This window comes from Phlebotomus argentipes, unplaced genomic scaffold (genome assembly GCF_947086385.1).
Source record: "Phlebotomus argentipes unplaced genomic scaffold, Phlebotomus argentipes genome assembly contig_5, whole genome shotgun sequence".
Taxonomy (NCBI): domain Eukaryota; kingdom Metazoa; phylum Arthropoda; class Insecta; order Diptera; family Psychodidae; genus Phlebotomus; species Phlebotomus argentipes.
Window position 1 is genome coordinate 5,287,333 of NW_026776165.1, and position 17,283 is coordinate 5,304,615.

General features: G+C 42.0%; 1 protein-coding gene across 1 annotated transcript in view; it reads left to right on the forward strand.

The window, feature by feature from the left end:
* Positions 1–17,055, forward strand: part of LOC132255862 (possible lysine-specific histone demethylase 1-like) — a 262,687-nt gene extending 245,632 nt beyond the window's left edge. Inside the window, exons 4-7 of the mRNA XM_059752033.1 lie at positions 3,243–3,395; positions 8,534–8,770; positions 16,022–16,363; positions 16,809–17,055. Of these exons, the coding sequence (XP_059608016.1) occupies positions 3,243–3,395; positions 8,534–8,770; positions 16,022–16,363; positions 16,809–16,969 (893 nt within the window). The 3' untranslated portion in view covers positions 16,970–17,055. The remainder of the gene's footprint in view (positions 1–3,242; positions 3,396–8,533; positions 8,771–16,021; positions 16,364–16,808) is intronic.
* Positions 17,056–17,283: the final 228 nt, after the last annotated feature.

Here is a 17,283-nt window from a genome sequence, read left to right on the forward strand (position 1 = left end):
TCCAACACTTTCACGCTGTCAATTTTATCACGTCACGCTCGCTGCACTGGGCGGAAGGGTTTCTTCTCTGTCTCTGAACCACCAAAATATCATGCCTGGAAGATAGTGCTGGCATTCCAACCCCGTGTGTTTCCTACCTGCCCTCTAATCGGCTTTTAATGGGGTGAGAACACGACAGGGTGTCTTGCATCTGTCGCGAACAGGTGCTCTCATCATCGTGCAAACATTTTCAATTAAAAGTGGAACCCATGGAACCTTTTTCGGGGGGGCGGATGGCGAATTGATGACCGACCATCGCTGGTCACATCCTTTTTTATTCGTCCAGCATTTCCAGTGCGAACAATGCGCGCCGTGGAGTCGGAAAAGCGTCGAATGCGGCGGAGTGTCAATGGCAGATGTGTTAATTCTAAGCAAACGGGCACTGGACCAATTTTCACGGTGAAAGACTTCCATGGGTGTATCAAAGGACACTTTTGCGTGTGTGAAATTCAATTACAGCCCGAAAATTGCCAACTCTCCGCGCGCGGCCAGGAAAGTTGATCACGCTTCAGATGACATGATTTTCGGCATTGTGCGCGTGTTTAATTTGCAATATTTTGTAGCATTGCGATAAATGGGACAATTTTTCAATTAATGTCAAAGGAGAAATTTTAAAATTCGTGACAGCCTGACGGCGCAGCAGAAATCATTCTGGCGAGTATCATTAGTCAAAATGTGAAATATGGGAAATATTCTGCGCTCTGCATATCACCTGCATGCAATCATCAATCTGGGCGGGAAAAAAAGAGCCCTTTTTGCGTCCGGCAAAATTGCACGCTCTCTCGGTAAATAATAAATTTATTAATTTTATGGACACTTGATTGATAACCGCCAGTCAATGTGACATCGATTGCTGTGAGATTGAGTGACACAGAGGCGGTTTGGATTAAAAAAAAAATTGCTGGGCGAAATTAAAGTGAAGAACTCCACAAAAGTGATGAAGCCCTAAGAGAAACATCTTCGCGTGTCTGTGAGCATAAATGAAATCCGAAAGCATGTCCAATTAGGTGAAGTTTTTCTTCTTTTTTTGATAATGTAAATGTCATCATTGACTTCATCATAATTTCCAATTGTGTTTTCACATTGTTAGAACACGAAGAAGAGGGCGGGAAAGTGTCCACACAGAAGATGACTTTGTAACAATGGACATAATGAAAATGCGCATAAATTTCACGCTTCGTCCCGGGCCATCATTGTTTTCTCGAGCTCTGATGCTCGTCAACTCAAAATTCCGTGACTTCACGGAAGCCGTTGACCAATCACCCTCCAGCGCTCCTCCAACTGTGACACCTGGCCCGGACTCGGGCTCACCTGGCTCCTCTCTTGACGGTGGATGCAAAGGGTTGTGCTCTGCAAACTCCTCCCTTTGCGAAATTACTCTGGCTTCGGCCCGGGAAGTGACCTCAATGGCAGCCTCTTATCAAGGGGGAGATGATATGCCACAAATCTGTACATTTTCGCAATTCCTCTGCAGAATCTTCAACACTTCAGACACTTCCGAACGTCTTTAGAGGCATTTCTCTTCGCCTTTTCAACTCTTTCAACTGCTTCTCACACTCAATTCTAACTTTTGTCACAATCTAACCTAAGTTTTGCCTTCAGACAATGCTTTGAAATATTCTGATCAAATTCTTAGGTTATGAATTTGACTAATTTAGACCTTTTCAAACCTGGAAATGAGTGAATATAGTGAATCTCTATATGTTTCTAGATAATGACGATTATTTGCCACTTTAAAGCATAAACAGCATCACATAACCTAGAAAATGCAAGAAAATTTGTTTATCTAAGTAAAATTATATAGAAAATGCCTCAATTTGTTGAAACTGAAGCTTTTGCTATGCAAATATTCTATAAATATTTTGCCATTTTCAATTTCCAAACACTTCCACAAAGCTGTACATCACTTCTGACCGCAATAATTGCCCCTTGTCTCTTATCAATGCCCAGGCATTCAGTCAACGCGCACTCCAACTCCGCCACTCGGATTCGCCATTAATTCTTGTGGCAGAAACTTTGACAGAGACTAAAATTGGTAATAAAGTCTTTCGGCCAGATTAGTTACTCCCCCGCCCCATCGATAATGAGATCCATCTGAGCCAACAGGTAAGGAAGAGGGATTTCATGTAGAAAACATAAGTTTATCATGAGTTTTCGCCTCTCCTCGAGAAGGGGCGGCTTTAGGGGGAGAGGGTTAATAAAAGGCTTAGGAAGTTTTATTAATCTTCAGACTCCTTCCCGAGCGCTTAATCCTCATGAGGAGCAAAAAGTGCCAAATTCCGCCAGTGAGCTTTTAGCTGTCGCTCTCAGGAAGTCTTCAACTGGAAATGTGTAAGAATTCGTCCATTTCTCTGTACACAATTGATTGTAGGAAATAAAGAGAAAAATGTATGATATTTCAATCGTCTCGCCCTTATTTACCTTTCCTATTTCATGGTCAATTGATGATGTTACCAGTCACTCTTCTCGCCACCCTCAATCGCCTCAATTAATCATACTTCTTCCTCGCACTTCTGCGTGCAGAACAACGTGAGAAAGGCACCTTTTGCCCACCCACAATCCCATGAATCAACTCCTAGAGCGCCATGTGACCGCTATAAATGTCACACTACGCAAATGTCGCCTACAATCGGCTTATTTGCAGAGTGTGAGCAGAGTTTGTGCCACTTGAAAGAATTATAATATACATTAAGTAATCATCTTTTGTCAATATTGGAAGTTTCCCGGCAAAGTAGCAACACTGAGTCAACAAAATACAAGAGCAAATCAGAGGAATATTGATTTGTTTGCCGATGGAAAATGCCTTTTAAGCACCAAATGAGCAATTGAGAGATTTTTGTGGGGGTTATTTTTCAAATATATACTTCAACCCTGCGTATTTATTTTCAATTTTCAAAAAAATACTTTGATGCCCAGTTAAATTCTTTCCAGTCATTTTAATTATATGGAAAATATGACAAAATAAGCTCTCCAATGGTTTTTTTCCGGCTGTGCAAAAGCTCTCGATTTTCCCATGCGGAATAATGAAAAAAAATATATGAATTTTGCGACGATTTATGATGCGCTCACAAGTATCATGAGATAAACTGAAGCATGTTTCGAGTGGCATTTGTGCAATTTTTGCAGCTTGTAAAGCATGTTGAGAACAGCGTGCAATAATTCAGTCGCGATATTCATTTGCTTTACCTCTTTTGTCATTGCAGTGAGAAATGGATACTCCTGTGCCCCGATCGCCCTGACTGAAGGCCTCGATATTCGTGTCAATACGGCCGTAAAGACGATCAAGTACTTCCCGGGTGGTGTTGAGGTGACGGCTGAGAACCTGAAGACAAATAATTCAACCGTGACTTACAATGGTGAGCAGCCTGATCAATAAATTTGCAAAATATCTGATATTCCACATTAATGCTGTGTATTTTCCATACCCTTGCAATTTATTCATTTGCTCACACATGCGAAAGTCTCTCCTTGAGCCTGACTTTTGATCGGGTTTCAAGGGGCAAACAACTGAGCAAACAAGGCGATTTGTATTAAATTCCTGCAAAATTACACCTTGGCGAAGATAGTATGGTCTTAAGTGGTGTACAAGTTTGTAGAAGTGCCAAATTATCCCGATTCTATAGATTTCTTTTGATTTTTTCAATAAAAACAATCATATAACATTGATTTTCTAGGTTATGTCATGAATTTAGGACAGATTTAGGGAATAATTCGCATTCTTGCACGACAATTCGTATGCTGAAGTCTTAAATATCGCTAATCATTGTCAGAATGAAGCATTTTGATGCCAAGAAACACCGAAAATTTTGTTCATGTCGAACATAACCTCAAAAATATTGATTTGGAATGGCAAAAAAATAGAAAACTTGTCGGTTAATCAGCAGATTTGAGTTCTAAGTCATAACCAGATGATTTTGTGCCTCAGAAAGCTTTCAAAGAAAGTCTTTAAAGATGTCTTGGTGCGATATTTTGAGGTTATTGTCAACAGAGACGCCTAGAAAGAGCGATTTTAAGTGCATTGAAATTTGCAGAAATGGCCAGAAAAATCCCATAAATATTGTTTATTTTCTTTTTTTGACTTCAGGCGATTGAAACGTTTCAGATCTCGCCAGAAGATAAAAATTGCCCATTTTTGTAAAAAATATGAATCCTAATATAATCTTGCAACACCTTTTTCTTCCGAATTAAAGGCATATTATCTCCCAAGTTGACCTCCTCTTGCCCACAATCTTCTTCATATTCACACATCAACTGCGAGTTCCCATTCCGCGCTCTGTCGCTGAGCCTCGCGAGTTTCGATGATTATGTTGTTCACTGGACAAATGAGGTGGTATAATTGGAAAATTCTGACCATGCGATGGGAATCACTGAAAGTACACAAGTCCATGTTCACACTGGCGAATCATTCGGCTGATAAATGACAATATTAATCAATCATAAGAGGCCATTTTTTGCCGCCCCGTAGAACAAAAGGTGCGCACTTGATAAATGCTGCAGACAAGAGAGTGGCGAGTAGATTTTTCAGCGTCTCAATATTCATATCACTTCGTGGTCATCAAGTGGCGAACAATTGCGCTGTGCGCAACCTTGCGAAATGGGGAGTTTGTGTGCATGTGCAAAGGGGAAAAGAATAGAGAGCAATGAGCAACTCCCGAGTGCGAAATGGAAATAATTGTCCAGCTAATTGGATTAATTTATCTCTTCAACGATATTCCCGCGCCACGGCTCAAGAGCAACAAAGTCGACGAGAGTTCATGGTTTATTTTGATAAATTACACCCAATATACTCACATTATACCGACTAATATGCTCCAACTCTTGCGGACATGTCGCGGTGTGAACAATCTCGTGAAAGACGCGGGCAAAAGGAGGAAAAAGAGCGTCTCAAAATGCTCTTCTGGGCGCAAGTACAGCATTATGGTCACTTTTATACACCATCATCGCGGGCAAGCAGGAATGCAATCACTCCGCGAGACTTTTATATCTTTCGTAGATCTCGAAAATTATGTTATGGGGAAGTTGAAACAGTGTCTCCCTCTCAGACATCGACCAACGCCACCAACTTGGAAGGTCTTTTTCCTCCTGTTGTCTTATTAAAAACATGCAAAAGACGCGGCTTTGTCGTAAATTGTCTTGATTTAAGGCGCTTTTTTTCTGCTGCCTTGCTTGACTTTTAGACAATCTTCGGTTTTTGCGTACAATGTACATAAGTATCTGCTGTTTATGCTTAAGAAACTCTTTATGGAAGAGTAATTGATCTATTAAGAGAAGAAACACATTTTCAGCCAATCGCTTGACATGTTGAACTACAATTTATAGCTTAAAGTGTTATTTTAATCATATAAACTTCTTGCAAAATTTTCAAAGTAAACATTTTAGTTATATTTCTATCAAACCCAAGGATGGACATTAAAGCGTTAAAGACAATGTTAGGAAGGATTCTATAGGAAAATGGATAAATTCAGGCGTGGAAAAAAATTATTTAGCGGCCGTTTTGATCTGAAATGCGAAAGTTAAGAAATGTTTTTGAGGGAAATAAAAATTTTCAGTACTGTTTTAGTGACAATTCTGGTGAAAAAAAGAATATTTCTTGGTGGTTTATTACAGAAAAGCCTTTTTTATCAATAATTCACATCCTTTTAGAATCACGAAATATTTTTTACGACGAATAGATGCAGTTGAGATGCTTTGACACTCAAAATCCACATTAGCAACCCCTTGATCGAAACACTGTTTCATATCACATTTTCATTGCGAAGTTTCTCACAGTGCAAATATAGGCTGAATGCAATATTTACAGCCAGTGTCACATCATCAATAAACAATGTCATTTGCCAGGGTGAATGAAGAGGCCACGCATAGATCGCATCTTGCGCGATGCACAACGCCGCAATGTCCGCTAATGAGGAGGGTGAGAAGAGGGCAAAAGTGCCCCAATTATGCACAATGGCGGATCAATATGAGTTGACATGGGGGCGATATCGAGCGGAGGTCACAACTATCAACTGATGGGGCAATATTTCACAATACATTTGCCACCCTGGCTCAGCAATTAGCTTTCACTATTAGCGATAATGATGCGTTTGGTGTCCCATGAATAAATCACCGGCGCCCAGTTGGAGGCCCTCGAGAGTCACACGCGGCAATTTGTGTATTATTCAGAGACTACAAGGGTGTGTATTGATGGTGAAAAATTAAAGACTCTATTTGCAGCCCCACTTCGGGGTTCTTGCAGAAAATAAATCAATATTGACTCATTACTTTGCCTGTTGTTTGGGGCGCACACCACTCCAGAGGGTGAGAGAGGGAGAGATACCCTTAATTGCCAAGCAGAGCGTTAATATCGGAGGCTCCCCGAAATTCTCCTTCGCAGCTTCCTAAACTTTGAGCATCATCATCGCATCGTCATCAACAACCCCACACAAAGTTGGCGAAGGGTGCGAAATCAGTGAGGGAAATTCTTTGGGTGGCAAGAAACACCGACAGCGAGTGCAAACAAGCATTCTGGCCATTCTTCGCTCAGCAACTTGGCGCCGTTTATCTTCCGCCCTCCTGCCAATCTCCCCGATTTCAGGACCAAATGGACCGATCACACCGATACTCATGATCACCAAACGTGTCTGACGGGGAAAATGAGGTGGAAAATTTCTTGCCGTATGCTTTCATGCCATCCATTCGCTTCTCTTGCCCTTTTTTTCTACATTGGCGGATAAAAAGACGCCTGAATTATTAATTACAGGCAGAAATTGGAAGTTATGCTCGCAGTGTTGAGAGCTTCCCAGAAAATCATGGTTCATTAGTTGGAAGGCGATTTTTGTTATCCGGAAATTTAAAGCATAAGCCTGGAAATGGGAAAAATAGAGTGCTTCGCTAAGAGAAAAAAATGTGGATAAGGACATATTTCGTGTGTCCTAGCTGAGATTCACAATTTCTCTCTTTCCTCTGGTCAATTCGATTTAGTTAGAAGGAAAGAAAGCATGGAAATTTTCATATGCAATACGAAATCCAACTCATGAAATTCAAGCAGTTGTAACTCTGGTTCTATTACTTCAACAGAAAAGTTTGACCAAACACGAAAATCAAAAAAGTGTCCCCTCCTTATTTCCTCATATTTCGTCATTTTAAAATTATCTGAGTCGATTTTGCGAAGTTCGATTTTTTTGCGCAATTACAGATATTAGCTGTGATGTAAATCTCAACTAATAAAAGCCTCCGCTGAAAGGAAAACACACACAGAAGTGATAAAAAGTTCATGGATTCACTGAACCTAATAGAAATGTCACAGAGATTCTCCATTCAGCAGCCAAAGCTCTCATTGTGCTGTCGATGGTTCATCAAGTTGAGTGCAATGTTGGAGCGACTATTTGCCACCGACTGAGAAATAAAAGTGCTGTGAGTGAAAAATATTTTTCCTCCACAGAAAACGGTGCGACTTTTAATTAAACTTGTGTAAATTTCTTGCAACTCTGAGCATGAAGAATGATCTATGCTGGGCGAGGAGACACACATTTTATGGTAACAGAATATCCACCAGTGTATATTAAGGTGGCTGAACTCACCATTGCACTCTTCTGCGGATATTGAAGGTTTTTATGTCCAATTAATGTCGAAATGGCAACAAGACTTTGTCGTCACTGTGGCGTTGCCTCACTACCTTTTTGGCTCTTTTGGCGAAAGAAGTCAGTGAATTTCTCGCAATTCCACCGGCAAAATGCACCAGAGAGACTCTCTAAGGAGAAGTCACGTCAAATGCCGGTCGTCTTATTTATTAGTTATTGTACCATCTATTCTTCATCTAAAATGCCCATTGATGCTGCGAGTTTCGCGCCAGTGCGAGAGAGAGAGAGAGAGAGAGAAGGAGAATTCCTGTGGTGGGTAAATTGGGTCGCATTTTGCCGCCAAGTCGATCCTTGCGTGTGTCGCACACTTTGGCCACTGAGAAGCCGGAGAGTTTTCTATTCATGGAAATGAGATAAATTGAATTGTGTTACTTGAAAGTGTAACAATTGTACGTTAATGATGATAACCAGTGGGCAATATTTACTCTGTCAGATTCATCCTTCATTTACCGCGCGCGCACTTTTTTCCATCTCGCGCATTGAAGTGCGCCCAGAAATGGGCAAAGCCGAGGGGACAACAGGGATTCCTCGGGTCTTTTGTACAATGTTTCGCCCTCGGTGAGTTTCTAATTAGACAAGACTGCTGGCGCAGAGGCAGCAAATCACAAAGGCTTCTCTTTCTCACCTCTTTTCCATTGTTGATTTTCTATTAAACTGCGTGATTCCTCTGCCAGTCACATGATTCAGTGGCGTGATTGCGGGCCCCCCGAAGGCAAAGCTGACTGTGTCGTGGGTGGAAAAGTCTCACCCACCACTTTCAGAGTCAATTACCAAGTCGCGGAGGTGGTAATCAGTCACGAGAGAGTTTTGTGCGACACACGGAGAAACATGAGAATTTCTATAATGCTCACCAAATTCTCTTCCTCCGCCAACAGCCGATCTCGTGCTCTGCACTCTGACTCTGGGCGTCCTCAAGGTGGCAATCTCGCCCTTGTCCACCAACCAGGTCAACGCGGTGCGCTTCGAGCCGCCGCTGCCGGATTGGAAGCAAGCCGCGATCCAGCGTCTGGGCTTCGGGAACCTCAACAAGGTTGTCCTGTGCTTCGATCGCATCTTCTGGGACACCAACACGAACCTCTTTGGCCACGTCGGGAGCACAACAGCCAGCAGAGGTGAGTTTTTCATATATATAAGTCATATATATGTATATATGACTTGCCCCTTTCGATGCGCATGATTAATTTATGCAATTGAACTGAAGGAAGTGAAAATTAGGTCATTTTTCCATATAAATTTCACATAAAGCATGTGCACTTTTGATTACACAGCATGTCAGCTATTGAGAAATCCAACGTTGAGTCAATTTCCACTTCAATTGCTCTCGGCGAATCCAAAAACAGCCCTTCGAGTGGCTCCGGAAAAATAGCTCCACAGCAGCATATCTTTCGCCTTATCCGAAATGCTGCTGGCGAGCATGAGTGGCTGGGAAATAACTCAAGAGATCTGCCTAATAAAATTGGTTGTAAAACAATGAAAAACGACCCGGAGCTGACCGGGATGGAGCACGAGCGGGTAGTAAAAGGATGGAAGGTGGCCTGATGGATATTGGAGCGCGCCAAAAGACAGTGTTTGGCTGTAATTTTTCCCGATTGCCACTGGCCATCCCTCAAGGCGGGGAGGTTTTTCCTTCGTTCGTGGAATAATAAAAATCACATTTCACCCGTGGCCGATTTATGCACTCGCCTTTCCGTCTCGCATCGGCCATGATTCAATATTCCATGTTGCACGATTGGCTATTTTTATTGTTGTTCGCCGTCTATATTGTGCCTTTATATTACCTGGAAAATGTCTCATGTATTTGTGTGGGAAAAGCTGCTGAAGATGAAAGAGGAGAAATGTTGCCAGGAATTTCCTGTCCAACGAATCAATGCTCAAAACTTCACGTGTGTACTGTAAGATGACCAGAAGACATCAAAGAAGGAAGAATGGTGGGAGTAATTCTCACTCCCTTGAGAGAGACACAGAGGATTGTCAGCCTCTTGAGATGTACAAAGGAAAGGAGAGTGATGTGTGCAGCAAAGGAAAATCACATTTGTGCCAATTGAATCTCCATTTCAATGAGTGAAGCGCAATGAGAAAAGACGCTCTTGTCTTTTCGTCATGTTTCCTTTCATCCAAAAGACGTGTTTTGATGTTCTTTTGTGCTACTTTGCCACAAATTCCACTGCTGTCTCAGCAGAAATGCATTCAATCAGTGTCGACAGTGCTGAACTGGGCGGAGCATCGGAGTGGGAGGAGTCTCAAGTTCAAACTCCACCACCGCGCGCATAACGACATTGAATTGGAATCTTGAGCGAAAAAACAGCCAAAACATCGAGCAAATTGCCAAATAACATCGCAATCTCTTCGGTAAATTGAGCGTTTGACGTGATAATTTGCTGGGAAATTGGCGTGAAAAGTTTCCAACACTCGAGGATCGACGTAATTGAAAATTTGCACGATAAATGAGTGCACGCGGGTTGGAGGGAAGCGCGAACAATTGTCTGTTGGGCGAAAGTCAAGAGAATGGAATGATGAAGTTGGTGCTCTTTTTCGCCTCCCTTTTCGCTGAAGGCTCGCATGATCAGGAAGCCGAGAAACGGATTCAATTTCCGCACTGTGTTGAATTTTGCCAACGCTTTTCGCCTTTCGCGTGTTGGCCACGAAGAGGGTGCTCACATAACTTTTGCGCTAATAGTCAATTAATCGGGCAACAATGCCCGAGAATGCACAAGAGGGTGTTCTCAAAAGGCTGTGGGGCGCGCTTTCGATTTTCCCGCGCTAGCTATGAAGGCATTTTGGGGACAGAGAGAGAGACAGAGAGAGTGGAGGAATTCCTATCAATTTATTGGCTGCAAATTGTTGCGATATTGTCAAATTGAGTGCCATAATTTTCTCACTACGGCACTCTTGTCCCTTTATGGACTAATCCAATTGTTTGAAATCTCTCGCCGCCACGCTTGACCACTTTGCAGCCGCCCAGACGCTCAATTGCACTCAATTTGCATGGCATTTTTCCACTTTTGGCCCCGCGAACGCCCATTCAGAGTCTCTCAATGCACACAAATCGTCCATTTATGGTGCGAAAGGTGGAATTTTATGACCAAAAATTTCTCCTATTCAAGCACAAATGCTCAATTCACTCCAGAGAGTTCATCTCGCTCAGCGATTAACCTTAGATCATTTCGACTTGATGAATTTTCTGCGAAAAGCCTCGCGAGTTTGCCAGTTAAAGTGTTTTGCCAACGAGCAATTTGCAAGGGTGTGATTTAGGGAGCTAAAGTGTCTCCGTCATCCACATGGGCTTATAGGGAGAGAATCTTAAGCTATCCAGCCAGAAACTAAGCACACTCGCATGATGACGAGATGACGGTAATCCTTTTTCTGGCCATAAATTTTATTCACATTTAACAGCCACATCGACAATAAAGTTGCAAATTCTTGTGCAAATTTCAATTTCAGCCATCGCGTCAGAAATTTAATTCCTCACAAAATGCCATCTCGTAAAGCAGCCCCAAAATTCTCATGCCAAAGTGCAATTAATTTACAATTTTTGCGCACATTCAAGCATTCGTCAATGAATCGCGCAAAGCTGCAGATGAACTGCAATATAACTCTGTTAATCATCACAATTGAAGAGTACTCAGTCGGAATGAGTCGACAGAAAGCTTCCCTTGCCATGTTTTTGTGTGGTATTTTCGAAGCAAGAAGATGCGAAGTGGAATAAAATCGATTGAATTGGTCTTTTTTCGTGCTGAATTGAGCACATTTCATTGTTTGTGATTTATTTTTCACGGATCGCAAGCGAGAGAGGAGAAATTTAATGAATAAAATACTGGGAGTTTTTGCAGAAAAAGGACTCAAAGAGAATTTAATCTGCATACTCAACAGTAAATAATCTTCCCTTTAGTTTAGGGGAAGATTGGGGAAGTCACAAGGCGATTTTTAAGGAAACTTAATGCTCTCAATCAAATATTAAATTATTTGGATAAAATAAGCAAAAAAAAATCAGAATTTGTATGTAATAACAAACATTTTCATAATTTAAAAATAATAAAAAAAGACTAACCCCTTGGATTTATCTTAAATCTATTGCCACGTCTCGAGTTTCCATCAAATATTACCTCGTCATGCAATTAAAGGTATCGAAAGACGGGCGTTTGACCCTCTTTTGCTGCATTGCTTCCCTTTTTCCATGAAGCTTCGCAGACGAGACGAACTGTGACTTTCGTCAATTGGAAGGAAACTCGATACAATTGAATTAAGGACATCCCCATTTTGTGCAGCAAATCAAATAGAAGCCACCCTCGCCTTGTCTTCCCCCAAAACCCAACACGATGTAATGGCCATCCATAAAAGTGTAGCCCAGTTAATGCAATCAATCCAGTCGGAAACTGATAAATCCGTAATGGTTCCGAATTTGTTATCGCCTTTGGCACACACCAAAGGAAGAAAATGCTGTGCTCCTGCCATGAGGGAAATGCTGTGGGATTTCCCGCGAACATGCAGGAAAATCTGTTGCACGGAATTTATGGCGCACAAACACTGGCAAGAATGCACGATGACAATTTTGCAGCGCATCGCGCAATCATCAAAGAGCGATTTAATAATCATATTTCTACAAGCAATAATATCTCTCACTTTGGAGACTCCTGGTGAGGAGTTTTATAGCTTGCAATCAGCGCAAAATTCGATCGTAAAAAAAACCTCCTACAACAATATTGACCAGAGTGAAGTTTTGCATCTTTTTCTCACACTCTATCTCCAGCCAAAGGGGAAAGTCATTTGCGATTTGAGACCATTAACTTTGTGATTATTTATTCAATTTGTGATTTTTATTTAAATTTTGATTTAGGTACACTTATTTTGGCAATATTACTGACTTTGTCAAATGGAAAAAGTCACAAATTTGCCATAAGTTTAAATTTCAACTCCTCAAATTCCGCAATTTCGCCATTTTTGATCACCTCCTCGTGAGTCCAGTCTTTTTATGTGTGCAAAAGCTTCATTCTCGCTCTCAAATTTCATTTTCTCCTTGCCAGGATCACGCCAGAAAGTCACGAAGTGTGACAAATGCGTGAGAAGATAGAGAAAATTATGCGAAAAATACGATATGAATAACGTTCCTCACACCGACTTTACTGCCCTCTGTCGGCCGAATATGGCGAAAATATTTTAATTTATTTAAATATTTTGCTTGAAAATATGTTTATTTTGATTGTTTTGCAGTTTTACTTGGAAAATAATCTTTTTTGGATTACTTTTATGCAAATTTTTAATTTTTGATTTTTCTAATACAATTTATGACAATTTGTGCATTGCCCCTTGATTTTATTTCTCTCTCTCTCTCTCTCTCTCTCTCTCTCTGTCTTGATATATTTTATTCAGCCTGGGGAAGAAAGTGGTTCTAAAGAATTCATGGAGAAGAAGATGGTCTTCCTGGCCTTGTGATAAGATTGCCCCGGCGGGGTGGAAAAGGCGCGAAATAGCAAATAAATGTCACATACAATCAATTATTTGCAAATGCTGATGGTTTTGGTAGCGTGAAAATTAAATTTTAATTGAAAAAGTCGCAATAGCGATAACAATAAAAATAAATTGGACGACATACTTTGTTGCATTCCGCAGGCCAGAAAAGGTGCGGGAATCGCGCAATTCTTCTTATACCTTTTCACTGTTCTGATCAGCTATGCTCACATGGAAAACTCTCTTAGTTTTGATACATAAAAGGAATAGATTCCTGAGAGAGAGAGAGAGAGAGTGTGCCACATCAGAGTGAGGAAATATCAATTTAAATGCCATCAGAGACATGATGTCAAATATGATTTATTTTCTTGCGAACTGATAGTCTGAATGCTGGAAATTCCTCAATGTCTCACACAGAGTTTCAATGCGAAAAGCGACACTTTGCGAGTGTCTCTTGACAGACAGGACCAGGACAAAGGCGTACAATCAATTGGAAAGAGATGAGATAGTTGGGAAAATTTGATGCTCTCGGATTTATTGCAAAATTCCTCCAATATTGCCTCATGAGCAGCCAAGCATGTTGCTCACTTCCTCGAAGATGATGTTGCATTTCTGCTCACCTTTGCACGGTCTTCTCTACAGTGGAGAAACGACCACTCTAGGCTGTCTCTAGGCTAGATATTAGAGACTTCACAACTCAAATATTCTCAACAGTTGCTGTACATAATCTTCTCTCTATCGCACATCCAGCGCTCTCGAGAGCTCCGAATGCTCAAATCCTCCAGTGTTCTTATATTATTTTCCCATTTTTATTATTTTCACATTGAACCGTCATTCAGGGTGTGCCATCCTTATTAAATATCCAGAGACAGTGCGAGGAAGAAGCTTTCCGGGTGGCAGAAAAAAGGGATACTCAAAAGCTCCCTCTCGCTTTCCACTGAGCTGCTTTCCGCCCGCCAACCCTCAGCATACACTCACATCTTTCTGCGATAAGTGGAAATTGGATTAGAGTCCTTAAGGAATGAATGGCATGGTTGGTGAGAGTAGAGAAAAGAAGGGTGTAGCGAGAATATTGCGGTCCGATTGAATTACGAGTCGCCGAAGACGCCTTATTATTGGGTTTACGAGAGGATGATTTTAAGTCCTGGGGAAAGAGAAAATGGGCGAGGAAGAAATTTATATGGGTTTACGAGAGGGTCCCAACAATATAACCCTCTAAAAGTGTGAAGCTAATCAGAAGAGGCGCGCTTTCTTGATGCCTTTTGCGCGGATATTTTTGCTCCTCTTTCCCATTAATTCTGGCGGCAGCAATTGCCTTTCGTCCAGACACTTACATAGCCCCAGAATGTAATTAAGTATACATTTTTTCTCTACTACTTCCACCACCAAAACCCCACTTCCTCTGCGGTCTCACAGACGACGCCCAATTTATTATTTATTCCCATGCTCAGCTATTTAAATTTTATCTCAATAAAAATGTAAATGATTTCCATTGCATATAATTTCCTGTATGACTCCTCACATGGGAATGGTGGTGAGTCTCTCTGGCAAGAGGCTGCGCGCCCTCAACCCCCCAAACTCCCTCAAACCCCCTGGAAAAAACACACTTCCCAACCCCTCTGGAGCTCCAGCGTGTCTCAGGCACACCCAAACACACATCATACAGCGATAAGGATCGTCAATAAAGTGGCGCCTATCGCTTTCCACCGGGGACAGGAAAATGCGAGGGGGAGGAAATGAAGTCGAGAGCCAGTATCGCTGGCTTCAGCATCGAGAGACATACCCAACACGACCCGAACATAAACAACGCACGGCCGTGGGACTATTGGGAAATTATTGGGAAACTTGCACCCACACTCACACCCCGAAAAGGCACTGATAACGACATTTTCACGCCTTTGTGGCAATATTCGAGGCATCGAGGATGGCACAGATTCGCTTATATGGTCTCCAAATCTAGGTTTGCTCACTAGTCGATTTTTGAGGAATCTCAATTGTCTCAATCAAAAGTGTCTCAATATTGATTTTGCATTGAAACTGTGAATAAAAGTAATAAAATAATGATTATTATCCAAGTTAAATTGCGAGAAAGGCGAGAAACTATTAAAAATTGCATGTTTTATTTGTTTTTATGAGCAAATACTCGCTAGAGGGCAGCAAAGTTGGCGTGGGGGACGCTATTCATAGCACTTCTGATTTTCTAGTGTGATTCTGGCCAACAGAGAAGGAATTTTGAGCACGAAAGAGAAGCTTTTTGTGTAGAAAAAGACCGATATCATCATCAGCTGATTGAGTTTGAAATACATGTAGAAGTTCCGATTGTATTTCCCACTTCGAATTCAGCTTGAAGCAACTTTTGTGACTTTTCTTGCAGTTTCATAAAATAAATGATTGAATAATCATAAAGTTAAAGTGATTTCTCCATCTTCTGGATCTTCTAGAACTGCCAGATATTTATTGAAGCATTTTGTTTTTTTTTTCTTTGAAGGTGAATTCAACTGAATTTGTATTACTTCATGTTTCTATTGCTGGAAAAATTCCAGAAAGATCAAATTCATTAAATTTCCCTACAAATTCCTCAGAAAGTACATTTGATGTCGATTCACAAATAGCATTGCTCTGCGAGATGCGCATTTCACTTCATTTCCCATCGCATTTGCATATTTGCCACCCTCACAAGGGTGACAAAGTGCCCTCGAAGAGCAGCCACTGAAATTTTAAAGAGATTGCCCCGAACGCGATTGAGGAGTTTCCCATCAAAGATAATATTTCAAACTCTTGCCAACATTTTTCCGGGCTGCAGAGGGAAAAATGTCTTCAATCAATAGTACATTATCGTAATTACACTCTGCGTCTGTGGCAGAGTTCTGCACGGTCAATGTTTGCACTCACGCCCTCTGGTGCTCTCTGTGCCGCAGGTGAGCTGTTCCTCTTCTGGAGCATCTCGCAGTCGCCGGTTCTGCTGGCTCTCGTCGCCGGCCAGAGCGCCGCCATCATGGAGAACGTCTCTGACGATGTCATCGTCGGCCGGTGCATCGCAGTGCTGAAGGGCATCTTTGGCAACTCCGCCGTGCCGCAGCCGCGCGAAACTGTCGTCACGCGATGGAGAGCAGATCCCTGGGCGCGAGGCTCCTACAGCTTCGTCTCTGTCGGCTCGTCCGGAAGTGATTACGATCTCCTCGCCGCTCCTGTCACGCCACCGCCGCTCTCGGGCGCCGCGACGGAAGACACCAAAGCAATGCCGCGCCTCTTCTTCGCCGGTAAGTCCAATCAATCCCACGACTTTTCACTCGCTCCGGACTGAATGGCGGCTGTCAAGAGACGCCCGCGCGTCTCCGGGCGCAGATAATGAAACAATGGGCACGACAAGTGAGATACAAGATTCTGGGCTGAGGGTGAAGAAGCACGTGAACGGAAACGATAATAAACACATGGATGGTCTTCCAGAAATCTGTTTTTGTCACTTCCTTGTCGGTGTCATGCACAAAAGAGGGGCAAAAGAGGAAGCAAAAAGCGTGATAAATGATTTTCTCTCTCTCTTCAAAATTCGCCATCGTCACTTTGTCAGTTGTGGAGGGGGAAACTTTAAAAATTTTTGAGTGAAAGCGCCACAATGTAGACTATTCTGTTCTCTGGGCAATCGATGAGTTTCTCTGCTTTAACAGTGCGGAGCAGATTTACAGAGACACTTTTGTTCTCTTCCAGGCGAACACACAATTCGCAATTATCCTGCGACCGTACACGGAGCCTTCTTGAGTGGTCTTCGCGAGGCTGGACGCATTTCGGACTACTTGCTGGGCTTTCCCAACACTTATCCGGATGAACCAAAGCAGGAACCTTCAACTTCAGCCGCAGCGGCAAATTAATTACTCCGAGTGCAATTTACATCACATTTAATCATATTTAAAGTATAACTTTAGCGCACAATGTTGTAAGAATTCCATATTTATCCCCACACAAATAAATATCTACATTTTCTCTGTGTAAATCCTGGTGTTTATTCACTGCTCAACTGTGGCAAATGTGCAAACAAAAAGCGACATATTCAATTCCATTAAGGGATGGACGGACGAAAAAAAAGGGGGCGCGCGCGCGTCTGTCTTAATGCAAAAGTTTCTGGCCCACCACAAATCGATTTCACTGCAATTTCTCATCCATTGTCCACCTTGGGAGTGAAAGT